We start from the raw sequence: 16,435 nt of genomic DNA, 5'->3' as shown, positions 1-16,435 counted from the left end.
TTGATTCCAAAATAATACTAAATATTAATATAATAATGTATATATTTTCCAAATTTAATGAATATTCATAATGGGCTCGAAGTCAAGCGAATTAAAGCAATTGACGTCATGAATGGTGTTTATAATGGCTAATAAATCAATATTAACAATAGTTAGTATTAATAATAAAAACTATAGACTTAAAATAAAACCGTAGATTAAAATATTAATTATGTTCCTTAGTAAGGCAAATAAATAAATATTCCATTTATCCAATAAGTACATAACCCTGTATAAGTTCTTCCTTAAGAGTAATAATATGTTAATTGCTAACAAAAGCCTTATAAATAAAAATGTGAATACACTATTCCTCTTATAAATATTCAGCCAGTTGATTAAAAATAATATAAAAACCCAGTTTTCCTACATTCTAATATGCCAGAAAAATAAGATTTGTAGAGTAATAACTATTTTAGGTACCAGCCTTATAAAAATATTTAGCTTTAACCACAAATTCGCTAAAATATCAGTCAGACGAGTTATAACTATAATTAGCCAGGTATCCCTTATCTTTAGTAAAATGCAAGGTAAATGCCATTAGTTTTACCGTAACAATAATACTACTAACCAGATTTATAACACTAGGGACTGAATGCCTCGAAGATGTTTGTTCCTAACTAGCCTATATAATATCAAGCTACTGATTATTTTGTTCCCTTAATTTAGTGATTTTTAACACTCTAAACATATTAGCATACCTTTTCAACAAAAATAATTTTAATATAGTATAATCTATAATAACTTTATTCATTATTATTTCTTTCCAGCTCAGATTCGCTAACTATAGCAAATACTATATTAATTCCTTCTTTCAATACATTACAAAATGACCAAACTACCAAAATCACTGTCTCCCGGCCACGGTACAATTCTATCAATTTTTCCGTATTTCTTCGTCAGTCTTTTTGCATCTTTCGTAGACTCGCAAGCGATAGTCCTCGCCTTGCCATCTATCCAAAAAGAACTTAATATACCTGCATCAACCGCCCAGTGGCTAATGACAATCCACTATATTGCAACTGCCTCTTGTGCTATCCCTCTAGGCCGCTTGGGAGACCGTTTTGGTTACGTTCCAGTTATTGCCGTTCTGGCCCTTCTAACAGCCGGATTCGAGATCGGATTCTACTTCGCAAAGAGCTTCATAGAGTTATTCTGCGTACGTATTTTCGTTGGAGCATTCTCCAGCGGTTAGATTTCGAACCGGAACAGTATGATGCGCATTCTACCGGCGCACGAAAAGGCGCACTCGTTCCTGTAGCAAGGTCAGACTATAGTCCAGCTCGTAGGGGTAATCACACCGATAATATGCGGCCTATTGGTGTAGTACACGGGATACAAGAATTGTTACATGATCTCAGCTGTTTGCTATTTTGTGACGTTTGTCTTGGTGCTTTTTTACACTAATCCGAAGGGGTAGAAAACGGGGAGGAAAAACGATCTTCTTGGGTCCGTTTTGATCATGGTAGCGGTTGGTGTATTCTGTCTCTCGCTCACACTGCTGTCGTATAAATAGTACTGGTAATCTGGGGTCGCGTTTGGGGCTTCGGTAGTTGCTGCTATCGTCTTTTATTTTGTAGAGAAAAAACACTCAAATCCGATAATTCCAATTTTTCTGATGAAGAATCCAGTTACGCATATCGTGCTTACCAACATTAATACCTATATTATAAATGCTGGTCTTGGGTATATTTTGCCTCAATTTTTATCTCTTCGGGGGATCGAATCAACCATGGTGAGTATCATTTTCGCGATAACTGGTTTATTTACGTTCATCTTTTCGATGATAATACCAATAATTTAGAAGAAGGTTCTCAACAGAAGGTTGCTTCTGGTACTTTAGTTAGTGTCTATTTCCTTGTGTGTGGTTTTGTTTTTCGTATCTTTCAACACCATTGCAGTAATGACTGTCTTCGTGCTTTTGTAGCTTACGATTCAGATAACTTCTTTGGTTTTATACCCACTCACCATGATGTCAGTTCCGAAACGTTTTAGTAGCTAAATCGGGGCAATCCCGACCACCGGAAGAACGGTAGGCCAAAGTATTTCGTACTGCTTATTTTCAATGGTATCATAGCTGGTGATCGAGAACTCTCAAATACCTGATTTAGTTGAAAGATAGATATTTGGTTATTAGATTAGTTTTTTATTGTTTATTCCATTTTTGGCCATAAGCACAATTTTAATCTGGTTCAAAATTGGAATGCAGGAAAACGAGTCTCACAAGAAGGGATTCAGATAGGACAAAGTGAGAAAGCTGCAGGTGGCGGAATTTGCGGATGACTAGGAGGAACAGTAGACGGATACTTGCTTTCAAATTGCCACTTAAGATGAAAAATCGGAGTTATTGGGAGATGACAAACGGTGAGCTTTTACGTATAAATTGGCCTATTTATGACAGAAATGGCTCAATTTTCCATTTAAAATTAAATTTTTGATACTCATTATTATATATATTATTATAGCACCGCAAAATGTCAGAAACTCTAGACCATTCTCTGGAGATGCTTCTACACCTGTCCAACCCAGACCCAGTCGAACAGACAATCGCAACATTGAAATCATTCCAGTCGCTCAAAATGCAGCGCACAGAAGACCAAAAATCGCGCTACACCCTGCTCCGCCCTGGCCTCGGCAACACTCGCCTTGGCGCTCAGGACATCGCGAACTACGACCAAATCCTGACCCAGGAAGAGGTTGCCGCCGTAGAGACTTTCTAGTCAATCCAGGCGATGCGAAAGCAGCCAACTTCGTAAATCCCGGCGAACTTTTCGCTCCCGGCGTACCCGCTGATCCAGTAGCTTATCCCCTCCAAATCGGCGGTTTCCTCGAAATTCGTCAGTTCTTAGATATACGACACCTCCAACTTCGCTCCCGAGCCGGTTTCTTTAGTTTCACGACGCGTTATATCACTTAATACGTTCAAGTATGCGGTCAACAAGGTGATAATGCGCATTAGGAGCGAAAAGGGCGCCAAGAATCTGATCCAGAAACTGGGCCTCCGGGAGGATCAGAGCGAGGGCTTCGAGAGCATTTTCCGGGGCCTCCTGGCTCCCGGCGGGAGCGAGAAGTTCTTACAAAAAGTAGCCAGGAACGACGTCGTTTGCGACCCGTTCGAGGTGGCGCGCAGGCAGGGCGTGAGAATCGTCAATTAGAGCGATTTTGTGCGCCTTGCGGGCTTCGAATTCCGGGGCGAGGCGGCTGACGTGCCGCAGGAATCTCGCGAGGAAGTTCCCGCGGACTGCGTTTTCAGGGCTTTAGGGGGCCAGAAGCAGCTTTAGCATGAAAACGACCCCGACCGGAGCGAGTTTTGGTGAGCTTTTTTTAATTTTTAAAAATTTTCTTCACTCAGCGTCTGGCTGGCACACGTTCGAGTTCTTGAAGTCCTCCTCGTCCCTGCTCACCACGGCCTCGCAGATCGCTTTGTAGCTCGTGTAGTCCGCGCTGAACCGCTCGAAAAGGGGCCTTTAGGGGAAGTCCTGCACGCACTCGTTCTTGAGGTTCTGCTTCACGAACGCGTCTACGTCAGCGGCGTCAACAAACGGATGCGTGGGCTCATACATTTTACAGTTTGCAAGGTCCAGCATGTACTTGCCGGTCTGGGTGATGTATATACCAAAATACTGTGTACCGGGGAAGTCTTTGAAATAGAACTTCTCGCCAAGGGTAAAATCTTTGTTGAGGTACTCGAAATAGGACTTGTCTTCAAAGGGTTTAATGTAGAATATCTTCCCGTCAAAATCAAAGGTTATGAGTTGATCAGGGATTATCTTGTTGGGATTCATGAGAGGACGTTGCATACGGAGCGAGAACTTGTCCATCGTCGTTTGTGGAGTGGGAAGATAAATATATTCAATATTATATAAAATAAATAAGAAATATGAGAAGTGTACAAACTGTACAATTATAGAAAAACTTGGCGAATTTAGAGATCTTCAGTAAATTAAAGAGTCGTGAACCAAATTATCTTTTACTGAAGCATGCTGATATAAACTAAAATACATCGATTTGAATAATTTTAAATCAAATTTATCAGGAATATCTATTTTGGCTCGCACAGACACCATAATTGGGGGGCCCGTGCGTTAAATTACCGGAGATATACTCTCTATAAATATATCATATTTCTTCATATTAAAAAAATGTAACCCCTGTATTGCAAAATCCTGCTGCAATTTGTCTTCCAATCGCGATTCTAAATCGCTGCGAACCGAAATTTTCAATTTTTGGATTCGCTGGTAATATATTCTATTTTCGCTTCCTTCTGCTCTGCTACTACCCTTAAAACACTTTGACCTGCAAAATCCCTTTACAGCCAGCTACAGACACGTCATAAAGTCACTCAAAGCCCTCAGCTTTCATCCCGTCCCAATTCTCATAAAAGCTAAATTGGGTGCCCACTAGCCTGCGGGTCTTGCTGCCCACTACCTTGGTGTTTGCGCGGCAGCTTTTTACTCTGTCGTTTGAACTTGCATTAACGCACTCAACGCCACTGTTCTTCAGCGCGCGTTTGGCGAGTTCGTAGTCGCTGCGCCCCATTTGCACGTTCGGGAGCACCGCAGATGCCGCAGGATTTTCATCAAAATTCACAATTTGGAGCGGGAGATGCGAAAGGAAAGAGAGTTAGTCAGGGAATATACTATTTTGCTTTAGATCCAGGTATACGAGACTGCAGCAGTCGAGAAGTGGCGACAGGTCAGAAATATAGTTATTTTGGGCTGAAAGCTACTCTAGCGCAGGAAGCTGAAACAGACCTTCTAGCGTCTTCAGGCCGCAAGAATTTACGAGCAGCGTAGTAAGCGCTGGGAAGAACCCAATTGCTGAAATTTCGAGGTTCGAGTTAGATAGGTTGAGCAATAGTAGGTTTGGACAGAATTACGAAATAGACGAAAATGTTTATTCAGACGTATCGACTACAATGTCCAGTTCAGTCAATACTTGGAGGTTAGAAGTTTGAGTGTGAGTTAGCAAAAACTACTAGTCAATGATTTTCATAATAACTGTGATAAATACATTTATATAATAATTATTATTAACAAACCAATTTCCACTAAATTATAATTATTATATAATAATATTAATATAACAATTTCTCACCATTCTGCAATGTACAAATTGGCTGATGGTCAGTACTAGAATTACTTTAAGCGGTTCTACCGCCCGTTCACGAGGGCGCTGTCCCCAAAATCACAATTCATGCTGAAAATGCAGTAAAAGTCCGAAGTCGAAAAGCAGATGCAAATTCCGGAGCTCCCGCCTCATGAGAAGCCCCGCATGGACCTCGCGTAGTCGCAGCCGACTCTCACTGCTAGAATGCAGCTCCTGAAGATCTCCGGCCGCCCAGCGCCTCTGACGCGGACTCACGACAGGATGAACCGCTCGATGACGCTGCAGACAAAGCTCGCGAAGACGCATGGTACCAGCAGCCAGTTTGGCACCAAGTCGCTGGAAAGCGACTGGCACGAGTGATCATAGCTTCTCTTTTGCCACTCTTTCGCCCCACAGCGCCCGCACAGCTCGCAAAATCGCCCAAAACAGCCCTAGCAGCCCTGCGATGGCACCAGTCTGGAGCCAGAACAGCACCGTGCAAGTGCTAGGTTCTGCTTGGGTGGAAAAAACTCGCCCAACTCCGAGTCTTGAAGCGACGCAGTTCGAGATTTCGGAGTTCGCTCCATCAAAATCGGCGTCTACGCCTGCGGTTCTTAAGGAAATTAATTGCGGCAGCGGTGCGAAAATTGGTATATTTTCGTTACTTTTACCACAAGTTTCTGTGATATTCAGACGTGCTAGTACGGCAGGAATGGACAGTCGGATGTGTGCGTTTTGTAGCGTACAAAAAACAGCCTCTTGGTGCACGCGGACGGAGTACAGCGGAGTTTTATCAGGTTCCATCAGACCCATGCTCGCCAGCAGGTGCAGAAGGTGGTGTGTCAATGCTGCTTCGCGGTTTTCTTCATTCACATCAATTACGAATCTGATTCCAAAATGGAGGCATGTGCTAATAAGGTTATGTAGCGTGGTAATCTTGCTCAATTATGCTGCATCGTGGACCTGCTAGGCGAGTAGCTCAGATTCGGCGTCGTTTGCAGCGGAGATGCGGGAAAACGAGCCGTATGGGTCGACTTGCGAGTAAATTTTGCCTATTTACAGTTTTTCGAGCTCAAGATACGTTAAGTCTGGAAATTTTATGGCTCGATCAATGTCTCCTACCAAAATTTCGTCCTTTGTGAGGCGGACTGTCAGCAGTATAATTGGGTTCTACCGTGTTGCCCAAGCTGTCATAATTGAGAGTCGGGTATTTGGGGCTGCAAATTTCCTAGAGCCTCCGTCAATGATGATTAATGGTTGCTATGATGTCCCAAACAATAAGTTTTTAATCAAAAATTGAGAATAAGGTAGTAGCGAAATTGATAAAATTAGTGTTACTTGTAAAATTATTAGTCCTATTGCTATAATAATTTTTCTTATTTTATATTACCCTCTTAAGCTTAAAAATGAAAAAATCGGTAATAAAATGTGCATTATAAAAATAAAAACACACACAGCATAAAATAATATAGTTTCATAGCTTTAATGCCATCTTAAAATAATAACCAGAATTTGCAAAGTAATACAAATGCTATTGTAAATAATTAAGAGAAACTTGATCCAATTTTCATGATAATTTTATGAATTGCTCAGTAAAATAAAAGGAATTATGATTATAGTTATTGTTAATATTCGTAAATATCTTAAAATAGGTATACCTAGCTTAAGCGAAATTGCTGCAAATATATTAAAAGATTCTGAACAATATAATATTGCTACAAGAAACAAGCTTATTACTGTTAAAATCCAGCTTATATAATTAACTAGAATATAAATATTTTATTTCATTTTATATAGCTAAGATATTATAATATAATAAAATTATATATCAATTCAAAAATGAATCCTTCTGAAAGAAACCCTTTTCCAGTATAAATTACCATATCTCCAACAAGATATTAAACTAATCATGCAAAATCTTCAATTGAAATTAAAAATGGATATATGTCCCGACATTTTAAAAATGATTCGCATTCAGATATAATCTAAAACGAATAAAGAGAGAAGCCAGGCGTCGGTGCATATACATTAAGAAAGGTATAATCATAACTATCATAATCTAATTTTACCTTTCGTCTGGTTCGTCCCTAATCTAGAAAGACATACGTTGATTAGGCAGTTGAATCTCAGACCTGTTCGCATGATTTTTATGAAATTGGACCTGCATTTAAAAGGACTCGTGCGAGTGGTATTGGAGTGAAGATGGCACCTAGGTTCTAATAGTACAGGCAATAATTAGATGGTAAGATCCACTACCGGGACTACCTGAAGGAGGCGCGGGGGGAAAGGCTCCCATTAAAATCTAACCCGCTGGAGAATACCACAGACTGCCTTTCCATTCCATAATGACTTATTTCTATACGGACATGATCGCGAGGACAGTACCAACAACCACCCCGGAGCGGGCCTTCATGTCCAGACCACTGTCAGTGTCCAAGTTTCCGCCACGTACAGTTGGTCCGAGGTTCGCGTGCTGCACGGCTGCCACCTTTGATCCATTTGCCGTGCCCCTCGATGGAAGGCAGCAAACCGAGTCAGGTTTCGTACAACGCAATGCAACGACAGGTGTTAATACTGGTAATGCCACACTGGATACTATGCAGCGCTAGTCCCTGTTTCGGAAGCTCTCTACGCCATACTATCAACCGCAGCAGTTAACACAGACATATAGCCAGAATACGTCCAGGATGCGAGAGGCTCCCAAGCCCACATCGGCATTTCGGTAACAGGAGATCCGCAAGAACGTTAACACAAAGTACGTATTGTAGATAATTGACACGGATAGGGCGTATCGCTCACCAGAATTGACACGGAAGGAAGGCAGGATCGGTAAGATTCGAGAAATGCGGGAGCGCGAGTGATAATGTAGTTCACTACTTACCTGCGACAAATGCTCCCACCGCATACTAAACGATGTCTCCGAACAGGGCATAGAGCGTTCTCGTGGCTCGTTCCTTGATTCCTAGTTATGTCTCCTCCACACCACGTTCCAGGCCATGGATAACACTGGTAGCCACTGCTTCAGCAGTTCTGCCCTTCTTTATGGAGTTTCCAACACCACCTATAGCATTTTTACGGAGCCCAGATTCGAACCATCCTGGAGAAGCAAGGTAGACTTTGGCCCCATCCATGCGCGCGCACCGGGCGTAGTGTGAAATAGCTGCCTTTGAGGAAGCGTAGAAACACCTATTGGGTATAGGCAGATATGCCTGGGGTGACGAAATGAGCAGCTATGCATGGCTTTACACTGCTTGTAGAATGCCAATCGCCCCAGCAACATTGACCGCATACAAGGCGTATACCTCGGCGATGGTGGCAGTTTTAGCAGACTAGCCGACCCCTGCGCAAGAAATCACCAAATCAAACTTTTGATCTGTGTGTTAGGTCTAAAGTAGTTCGACATCTGCTTAAGAAGATACATCACACTGCACAACCGTATGGGAGAGGCTGTCCCGGCAAAGTTCCTAGGTATTTTTAAGTTCCTGGAGATTTCTTCCCAGAAGATGAATTTTTGCCCCCTTTTTGGCTAAAGCAATAGCAAGTGCACGCCCCAACCCAGAAGATGCGCCGGAAATAAGAACCAGCGAACCAGGAACAATTTTAACAGATACACGTTTTTAAGCGAGGTAGCGGTTTATAATCGTAAGTGCACCCATCAAAATAAATAGAAAATGATAAATGGTCGTCGTGATCATTAGACAAACCTTCTCATATATTATATAATTTCATATAATATGGAAAATGGAGTTCACAATTACGTTACTAGAAGATTTTATTACCAGCATGGATACGTATAACAACCTTGGAGTTTATTCAGAGCTAAGTTTTACTAATCTCGAGGACGAAGCGAACATCTAGCTAGTGGTTACAAATTTTCCATAGGCATTCAGCATTACTGTATCTTTTGAATACATAGATGATGAGAACATAATGATTTGTGATATTGAATTTAGTGGCTCAGCATAATGCTTAAAATTCCAGGAAACTTCTAGCGCTTCATAATTCTTGGATGACTTATAGGCCATTTCGGTATACTTAAGTCCAACGGTGCCATGTGTATTCTGTGGCGAACATTTCATCGGATTCACCACACAAGTAGTATAAGATCCTTATCTCAGAACTTTGGCGGTACTTAAGATTCTAGGGTTAGACATTACTTAAGTTCGCTCACTTCTACTATTGGAAAGCATATTTCCTCATAAAAAAGGACCTATTTTTTATCTAAAACGGCCAGATAGTTTCATTATACTCGATATTGTGCGACCACCATAAATTTGCGATGGGGCACTAAAATAAGCATCATCCGGCAACTAGTGTTCACATGAATCTCAGACATTAAAGAAATCATTAAAAGTCGAAGAAGTTGGAGGGAGATATCAAGAAATTGGTGGACCAGTAGATAGGGATTTTATGGACCTAGCAGCAGGAAACAACAAGGAACTGTACTGTAGAAAAGAAATATTCCTTTTCCACGAAAAATGTAAATGTACATATAAAACATAGATCACTCCAATAAAATAGGAAATCTAAGTCAACTTGAACGATGAGAACACGTTTATATAGGCGGTTGTTCAAAAATCTTTATAAATGCAAACTGACAATCGGGCATAAACAGCGAAAGATGCCACCGACTTTATGGAGACTAAGTCTGCAACTACTGCAACTGTATATACTGATATTTAGCGTTAACAATAGCCTTAAAAAATTGACAATTAGCCGCAGCCTTTGGATATGAATTAATACAGAGTATAGTGTTATTTAAACTCCTAGCAACCGAAATCACTTAGATTTGATATGAAACAAACTTTCCTTAGATATAGAGAGTAATATGGCCCTCAGGCAGGAAGAAAATTTGAAGAAGAGTAGCTTAGTACCCCAGAAGGCTTATAGTTTATCAAGTATTTAAATGATTACTATCTTAAAAGCACAAAAAAGTGAAACAATATATCACACCTTCATACAGAAGATTCCTATTTCGTCCTGACCTCCGCTTACAAAAAATATTTACTTATAAACTAATATTGCACATTATTTTTTAAATATTATCTTAATATTATTTATTATATAACATTTTACCTGAAATGCCTTATATTCACCCATCCATAATATCAATAACATATGCAAAAATATAAGCTCCCTGTACATCAATTTCGATTTGTAGTTCTTTTGCTATGTTTTCTTTTTCTTCTGGAGAGTTACTTATATACGATCGTTCTATGAATGCTTCAACATTACTAAATTGCAATTCACCTATATTAAGTCTCCATCAAATTGAAAAACCATATTCTTGTTATATTTGCACATTTGCAGGAGTTATTTAGGTAGAACCTAGAACTGGTAAATTTATTCAGATATCAAAAAAGTTATATTCATACTATTCAGAAAATTTAAAAATACAGCCTATTGTTTATAATGAAGAGTAATAATACCATTTAACTAGGGATAATGCTTATACTCTATATCAAGTTACTTACGACGATGAAGTAATTTAAGTGCCTTGTGGTGGTTTAGGAGTATCAATTCAAAAAGATGTCGCATTGGTATCATAATAGGACGGTGTTTGTTTATAAAAGTAAAAATTATTAACTGAATTTGCAGTATAAAATTCTACACCTTTGAAAGAATTTCTAGTTTATAATAATTCATTCGCTGTCACATTTGTTGATGGTTAATGCTAATTTGGAAAGTTTGGCGAAAAAAGTGATATCACAGTTGATAATATATACGTAAATTGTGGATTTTATCATAACAAATTATATTTGGCTACAAATAGTGGTATGTATGTAGATTAGCATTTGCTGTTTGATGATGGAACAAAAGTTTAATAAGTTAATGGAGATGATAAGTAAATATTTTTTGTAAGCGGAGGTCAGGACGAAATAGGAATCTTCTGTATGAAGGTGTGATATATTGTTTCACTTTTTTGTGCTTTTAAGATAGTAATCATTTAAATACTTGATAAACTATAAGCCTTCTGGGGTACTAAGCTACTCTTCTTCAAATTTTCTTCCTGCCTGAGGGCCATATTACTCTCTATATCTAAGGAAAGTTTGTTTCATATCAAATCTAAGTGATTTCGGTTGCTAGGAGTTTAAATAACACTATACTCTGTATTAATTCATATCCAAAGGCTGCGGCTAATTGTCAATTTTTTAAGGCTATTGTTAACGCTAAATATCAGTATATACAGTTGCAGTAGTTGCAGACTTAGTCTCCATAAAGTCGGTGGCATCTTTCGCTGTTTATGCCCGATTGTCAGTTTGCATTTATAAAGATTTTTGAACAACCGCCTATATAAACGTGTTCTCATCGTTCAAGTTGACTTAGATTTCCTATTTTATTGGAGTGATCTATGTTTTATATGTACATTTACATTTTTCGTGGAAAAGGAATATTTCTTTTCTACAGTACAGTTCCTTGTTGTTTCCTGCTGCTAGGTCCATAAAATCCCTATCTACTGGTCCACCAATTTCTTGATATCTCCCTCCAACTTCTTCGACTTTTAATGATTTCTTTAATGTCTGAGATTCATGTGAACACTAGTTGCCGGATGATGCTTATTTTAGTGCCCCATCGCAAATTTATGGTGGTCGCACAATATCGAGTATAATGAAACTATCTGGCCGTTTTAGATAAAAAATAGGTCCTTTTTTATGAGGAAATATGCTTTCCAATAGTAGAAGTGAGCGAACTTAAGTAATGTCTAACCCTAGAATCTTAAGTACCGCCAAAGTTCTGAGATAAGGATCTTATACTACTTGTGTGGTGAATCCGATGAAATGTTCGCCACAGAATACACATGGCACCGTTGGACTTAAGTATACCGAAATGGCCTATAAGTCATCCAAGAATTATGAAGCGCTAGAAGTTTCCTGGAATTTTAAGCATTATGCTGAGCCACTAAATTCAATATCACAAATCATTATGTTCTCATCATCTATGTATTCAAAAGATACAGTAATGCTGAATGCCTATGGAAAATTTGTAACCACTAGCTAGATGTTCGCTTCGTCCTCGAGATTAGTAAAACTTAGCTCTGAATAAACTCCAAGGTTGTTATACGTATCCATGCTGGTAATAAAATCTTCTAGTAACGTAATTGTGAACTCCATTTTCCATATTATATGAAATTATATAATATATGAGAAGGTTTGTCTAATGATCACGACGACCATTTATCATTTTCTATTTATTTTGATGGGTGCACTTACGATTATAAACCGCTACCTCGCTTAAAAACGTGTATCTGTTAAAATTGTTCCTGGTTCACTGGTTCTTATTTCCGGCGCATCTTCTGGGTTGGGGCGTGCACTTGCTATTGCTTTAGCCAAAAAGGGGGCAAAAATTCATCTTCTGGGAAGAAATCTCCAGGAACTTAAAAATACCTAGGAACTTTGCCGGGACAGCCTCTCCCATACGGTTGTGCAGTGTGATGTATCTTCTTAAGCAGATGTCGAACTACTTTAGACCTAACACACAGATCAAAAGTTTGATTTGGTGATTTCTTGCGCAGGGGTCGGCTAGTCTGCTAAAACTGCCACCATCGCCGAGGTATACGCCTTGTATGCGGTCAATGTTGCTGGGGCGATTGGCATTCTACAAGCAGTGTAAAGCCATGCATAGCTGCTCATTTCGTCACCCCAGGCATATCTGCCTATACCCAATAGGTGTTTCTACGCTTCCTCAAAGGCAGCTATTTCACACTACGCCCGGTGCGCGCGCATGGATGGGGCCAAAGTCTACCTTGCTTCTCCAGGATGGTTCGAATCTGGGCTCCGTAAAAATGCTATAGGTGGTGTTGGAAACTCCATAAAGAAGGGCAGAACTGCTGAAGCAGTGGCTACCAGTGTTATCCATGGCCTGGAACGTGGTGTGGAGGAGACATAACTAGGAATCAAGGAACGAGCCACGAGAACGCTCTATGCCCTGTTCGGAGACATCGTTTAGTATGCGGTGGGAGCATTTGTCGCAGGTAAGTAGTGAACTACATTATCACTCGCGCTCCCGCATTTCTCGAATCTTACCGATCCTGCCTTCCTTCCGTGTCAATTCTGGTGAGCGATACGCCCTATCCGTGTCAATTATCTACAATACGTACTTTGTGTTAACGTTCTTGCGGATCTCCTGTTACCGAAATGCCGATGTGGGCTTGGGAGCCTCTCGCATCCTGGACGTATTCTGGCTATATGTCTGTGTTAACTGCTGCGGTTGATAGTATGGCGTAGAGAGCTTCCGAAACAGGGACTAGCGCTGCATAGTATCCAGTGTGGCATTACCAGTATTAACACCTGTCGTTGCATTGCGTTGTACGAAACCTGACTCGGTTTGCTGCCTTCCATCGAGGGGCACGGCAAATGGATCAAAGGTGGCAGCCGTGCAGCACGCGAACCTCGGACCAACTGTACGTGGCGGAAACTTGGACACTGACAGTGGTCTGGACATGAAGGCCCGCTCCGGGGTGGTTGTTGGTACTGTCCTCGCGATCATGTCCGTATAGAAATAAGTCATTATGGAATGGAAAGGCAGTCTGTGGTATTCTCCAGCGGGTTAGATTTTAATGGGAGCCTTTCCCCCCGCGCCTCCTTCAGGTAGTCCCGGTAGTGGATTTTAACATCAAGGTATAGGATGCGCTATTTTATAAGGTATAAAATGATTGTGATGAACATAAATTTTTTAAACCTAAAATTTAGTATTAGCTAGCGGAAAATTTCAGGTTTTAGAGATAAAACTAGATACTATTTATTTTAATGATATAATAGGTATATTGTCCGCGATAAACATTTGGCAACGACGAGGGCATCCCGAGCCGCTGCGGCATACTAGGAATGCTGAGCAAGCAGGCTTTCCACATTGGCTTGCCTTTCAGTCGTCTCCGGTCACCACCTCGCCCGCTGATGATGGTTGGCGGTACCAGCAGGACAGCATGGACGCCATTGACCCGCGTAGCCAGCCCTTCAGCTACGGGTGGCAGCTTGTATTAATCTAGATTCTTAGGAATCTTGAACCACAAATCTAGGATTATTATGCGTAGTGCAACAGAAGATTTGAGAACGTCCCTTCCTTTATCAATGGAACGCGTCAAGCTCCTCGCCCGCGACATCCCAGACTTCCCTACTCCAGGGATCATGTTCAAGGACTTCGGACCTGTATTCGCAGACTACGAGGCCTGCGCCTAGCTGCGTTCCGCGCTCTACGCCCAGGTCAAGCATCTGCCCATTACGAAGGTGCTGATCCTGGAGACGCGCGGCTACCTATTCGGCACTCTACTGGCATAGGACCTCAAGACCGGCGTGGTGCCTGTGCGCAAGGCCGGCAAGCTCCCCGGCGACACGCTGCAGATCACATACGACCTGGAGTACAAGAAGGGCGAAAAGTGCGAGATCCAGGCGGGGCTGCTCGGTCCCTCCGACATCATTCTCATCCACGACGACCTCATCGCCACCGGTGGCACCGTGCAGGCCGCGATCGACCTGGCGCTGAAGGCCGGCGTGAAGGCGGAGAACATCTACGTCAGCTTCATCGGCAAGATCACGTTCCTCAAGGGCGTGGAGAAGATCAGGAACTTCAAACAGGTGTTCAGCCTGATGGACCTGGACTGACCCGTTAATGTTTATTTATTATATAGTATCAATCCCAGCCACCCTCGAAATATGTCCGAAGCCTCCCTCTACGAGCAGATCGTGCGTATCCTCACTGCCAACAACTACGAGGCGCCCGACAACCTCGTAAACTTCTCCCACGCGCGGTAGGAGTTTCTGCCCACCAGTTTCTCGCGAAACGCCAAGTTCCACGTGGTTGTCGACGGCTCTTACCAGCTCAAGGCGGACTACGAGGAACCCAACGTGCAGCACAGTTACGATAAGTAGTCACAGGCCACGCAGACGTAGTTCAAGCTGACGCAGGCCCTGACGGTCCAGACAGCGCAGGTATCGTTCGCCCACAGCACCGGCATGATATCCCGGAGCGGTATCTATGACCTGTACAGGAAGCCTCGTGCGAAGGCCACGGTGCATACAGCCTTCGACAAGGAGGTGACGCTGTTCTAAGCGGTGGTTCTGACGGAGCGCATTGTGGCACAGCAGATCGGTCGAAAGACCATCACGGAGTACGTGATGTGGCAAGGTAGCCGGTAGCAGCCGCACAAACTTCTGTACACCATCAACCAGGTCAAGCAGCAGGTGTCCTGCATCCGGTTCCACCCCCAGCGCAAGGATATATTCGCGGTCAGCTACGGGAACCGCAACCAGCAGAACACCACGAAGACATCCTACTTCGAAATTTACTCGGTCAACAACATCTTCAATGCGATCTACCGAGTCGAGACCAGCACCGACGTTATGTGCATGGCATGGTCCCCGTTCTAGTACAACATCATCATCGTGGGGTTCCTCAACGGACAACTGGCCGTGTATCAGATCGACCAGTGCATCACGCTACTGCAGCGCGTCCATGCCCACGATGAGTTCGTGTCCTCGATCTCCTTCAAGGTCGATCGCAGCCAGTTCATCTCCACCTCGCTGGACGGTAGCTACAAGCTGTTCGAGATCAAGCAGAGCCAGCTCAGGGAGATTCACTCCGCGAAGATCTACGACAACGGCTACGAGAATGATATCTACGCGAAGAACGTCCCCACCAGCCAGCGGACGTCCATCCTGGGCGTTATCTCGAGCAAGTTCTGCCAGGACCCCAAGACGTCCTTTCTGATGTTGCTGGGGACGGACTCGGGGGTGGTGAGGATGCTGTCCTCGAGCCTGTATCTGAGCGTGATTCAGACCTTCATCCAGCACGACATGGCCGTGTACTCGGTCGACTTCAACCATTTCAACACGGACCTCATCGTGTCCGCAAGCGAGGACTTCACTGTCAAGCTCTGGCTCAAGAAAGTCCCCAAGCCGCTGCTTTCGTTCGATCTAGGTGAACCCGTGATGTTCTGCCGGTTCTGCGAGGTCAAGTCCACGGTGCTCATCTGCGTCACCACCTCCGGAAAGGTGTGCTTCTTCGACTTCGCCACTGACAAGGACACCTTCATCGTCCAGATAAACCTCGCTATGGAGGTGTCCACAGTTGAGATCTCGGCAGAGTTCATGATTCTGACTGTCGGGGAGGCCAGCGGGCAGGTCAGCGTGATCAAACTGAGCTAGTGGTGGAAGGACTTTGACCTGCGGAAGCTGGAGAACCGCAAAGAGGATATGCGGCGCAAAAACATGGATGCGGTGGCGCAGTTCATAGACTAGTGCATGCGCGGTATGAACTGAGGTTCGCGGAACACCAGCTCGGACCGCAAATCACAAATTCCTTATTATACGAGCAC

At 42.6% G+C, this 16,435-nt stretch overlaps 17 protein-coding genes across 17 annotated transcripts; 11 read left to right on the top strand and 6 right to left on the bottom strand. All coding sequences in view use genetic code 6, as the record gives it.

Annotated features, from left to right (window-relative positions):
* Positions 1–57: 57 nt before the first annotated feature.
* SS50377_20402 (uncharacterized protein) lies at positions 58–708 on the top strand (the record flags this gene model as incomplete). Its single annotated transcript, XM_067904345.1, has 1 exon — positions 58–708. One exon carries the CDS (start codon positions 58–60, stop codon positions 706–708), a length of 651 nt encoding a protein of 216 aa, XP_067767827.1.
* Positions 709–865: 157 nt separating this feature from the next.
* SS50377_20401 (Major facilitator superfamily protein) lies at positions 866–2,404 on the top strand (the record flags this gene model as incomplete). The annotated part of the gene is made up of 1 exon (XM_067904344.1): positions 866–2,404. The coding sequence occupies one exon, from the start codon at positions 866–868 to the stop codon at positions 2,402–2,404; it is 1,539 nt and encodes a 512-aa protein (XP_067767826.1).
* Positions 2,405–2,510: 106 nt separating this feature from the next.
* SS50377_20400 (uncharacterized protein) lies at positions 2,511–3,353 on the top strand (the record flags this gene model as incomplete). Its single annotated transcript, XM_067904343.1, has 1 exon — positions 2,511–3,353. One exon carries the CDS (start codon positions 2,511–2,513, stop codon positions 3,351–3,353), a length of 843 nt encoding a protein of 280 aa, XP_067767825.1.
* A 27-nt stretch (positions 3,354–3,380) lies between these two features.
* On the bottom strand, positions 3,381–3,857 carry SS50377_20399 (uncharacterized protein; the record flags this gene model as incomplete). Its single annotated transcript, XM_067904342.1, has 1 exon — positions 3,381–3,857. One exon carries the CDS (start codon positions 3,855–3,857, stop codon positions 3,381–3,383), a length of 477 nt encoding a protein of 158 aa, XP_067767824.1.
* A 517-nt stretch (positions 3,858–4,374) lies between these two features.
* On the bottom strand, positions 4,375–5,031 carry SS50377_20398 (uncharacterized protein; the record flags this gene model as incomplete). The annotated part of the gene is made up of 1 exon (XM_067904341.1): positions 4,375–5,031. One exon carries the CDS (start codon positions 5,029–5,031, stop codon positions 4,375–4,377), a length of 657 nt encoding a protein of 218 aa, XP_067767823.1.
* Positions 5,032–5,142: 111 nt separating this feature from the next.
* On the top strand, positions 5,143–5,505 carry SS50377_20397 (uncharacterized protein; the record flags this gene model as incomplete). The annotated part of the gene is made up of 1 exon (XM_067904340.1): positions 5,143–5,505. One exon carries the CDS (start codon positions 5,143–5,145, stop codon positions 5,503–5,505), a length of 363 nt encoding a protein of 120 aa, XP_067767822.1.
* Positions 5,506–6,912, bottom strand: SS50377_20396 (Transmembrane domain-containing protein; the record flags this gene model as incomplete). The annotated part of the gene is made up of 1 exon (XM_067904339.1): positions 5,506–6,912. The coding sequence occupies one exon, from the start codon at positions 6,910–6,912 to the stop codon at positions 5,506–5,508; it is 1,407 nt and encodes a 468-aa protein (XP_067767821.1).
* A 51-nt stretch (positions 6,913–6,963) lies between these two features.
* SS50377_20395 (uncharacterized protein) lies at positions 6,964–7,473 on the top strand (the record flags this gene model as incomplete). Its single annotated transcript, XM_067904338.1, has 1 exon — positions 6,964–7,473. One exon carries the CDS (start codon positions 6,964–6,966, stop codon positions 7,471–7,473), a length of 510 nt encoding a protein of 169 aa, XP_067767820.1.
* A 17-nt stretch (positions 7,474–7,490) lies between these two features.
* SS50377_20394 (uncharacterized protein) lies at positions 7,491–7,985 on the top strand (the record flags this gene model as incomplete). Its single annotated transcript, XM_067904337.1, has 1 exon — positions 7,491–7,985. The coding sequence occupies one exon, from the start codon at positions 7,491–7,493 to the stop codon at positions 7,983–7,985; it is 495 nt and encodes a 164-aa protein (XP_067767819.1).
* A 9-nt stretch (positions 7,986–7,994) lies between these two features.
* On the bottom strand, positions 7,995–8,819 carry SS50377_20393 (putative Short-chain dehydrogenase; the record flags this gene model as incomplete). Its single annotated transcript, XM_067904336.1, has 1 exon — positions 7,995–8,819. One exon carries the CDS (start codon positions 8,817–8,819, stop codon positions 7,995–7,997), a length of 825 nt encoding a protein of 274 aa, XP_067767818.1.
* A 46-nt stretch (positions 8,820–8,865) lies between these two features.
* On the top strand, positions 8,866–10,062 carry SS50377_20392 (uncharacterized protein; the record flags this gene model as incomplete). The annotated part of the gene is made up of 1 exon (XM_067904335.1): positions 8,866–10,062. One exon carries the CDS (start codon positions 8,866–8,868, stop codon positions 10,060–10,062), a length of 1,197 nt encoding a protein of 398 aa, XP_067767817.1.
* Positions 10,063–10,205: 143 nt separating this feature from the next.
* On the top strand, positions 10,206–11,030 carry SS50377_20391 (uncharacterized protein; the record flags this gene model as incomplete). The annotated part of the gene is made up of 1 exon (XM_067904334.1): positions 10,206–11,030. One exon carries the CDS (start codon positions 10,206–10,208, stop codon positions 11,028–11,030), a length of 825 nt encoding a protein of 274 aa, XP_067767816.1.
* Positions 11,031–11,039: 9 nt separating this feature from the next.
* Positions 11,040–12,236, bottom strand: SS50377_20390 (uncharacterized protein; the record flags this gene model as incomplete). Its single annotated transcript, XM_067904333.1, has 1 exon — positions 11,040–12,236. One exon carries the CDS (start codon positions 12,234–12,236, stop codon positions 11,040–11,042), a length of 1,197 nt encoding a protein of 398 aa, XP_067767815.1.
* Positions 12,237–12,282: 46 nt separating this feature from the next.
* SS50377_20389 (putative Short-chain dehydrogenase) lies at positions 12,283–13,107 on the top strand (the record flags this gene model as incomplete). The annotated part of the gene is made up of 1 exon (XM_067904332.1): positions 12,283–13,107. One exon carries the CDS (start codon positions 12,283–12,285, stop codon positions 13,105–13,107), a length of 825 nt encoding a protein of 274 aa, XP_067767814.1.
* A 9-nt stretch (positions 13,108–13,116) lies between these two features.
* Positions 13,117–13,632, bottom strand: SS50377_20388 (uncharacterized protein; the record flags this gene model as incomplete). Its single annotated transcript, XM_067904331.1, has 1 exon — positions 13,117–13,632. The coding sequence occupies one exon, from the start codon at positions 13,630–13,632 to the stop codon at positions 13,117–13,119; it is 516 nt and encodes a 171-aa protein (XP_067767813.1).
* Positions 13,633–13,871: 239 nt separating this feature from the next.
* Positions 13,872–14,723, top strand: SS50377_20387 (Adenine phosphoribosyltransferase; the record flags this gene model as incomplete). The annotated part of the gene is made up of 1 exon (XM_067904330.1): positions 13,872–14,723. One exon carries the CDS (start codon positions 13,872–13,874, stop codon positions 14,721–14,723), a length of 852 nt encoding a protein of 283 aa, XP_067767812.1.
* A 51-nt stretch (positions 14,724–14,774) lies between these two features.
* Positions 14,775–16,379, top strand: SS50377_20386 (Dynein intermediate chain; the record flags this gene model as incomplete). The annotated part of the gene is made up of 1 exon (XM_067904329.1): positions 14,775–16,379. One exon carries the CDS (start codon positions 14,775–14,777, stop codon positions 16,377–16,379), a length of 1,605 nt encoding a protein of 534 aa, XP_067767811.1.
* Positions 16,380–16,435: the final 56 nt, after the last annotated feature.

Source organism: Spironucleus salmonicida, chromosome 1 (genome assembly GCF_000497125.1).
Source record: "Spironucleus salmonicida strain ATCC 50377 chromosome 1, whole genome shotgun sequence".
In the NCBI taxonomy this organism is placed as follows: domain Eukaryota; phylum Fornicata; order Diplomonadida; family Hexamitidae; genus Spironucleus; species Spironucleus salmonicida.
Note: the sequence above shows the minus strand (reverse complement) of the source record. Positions and strands in the feature narration are given on the sequence as shown.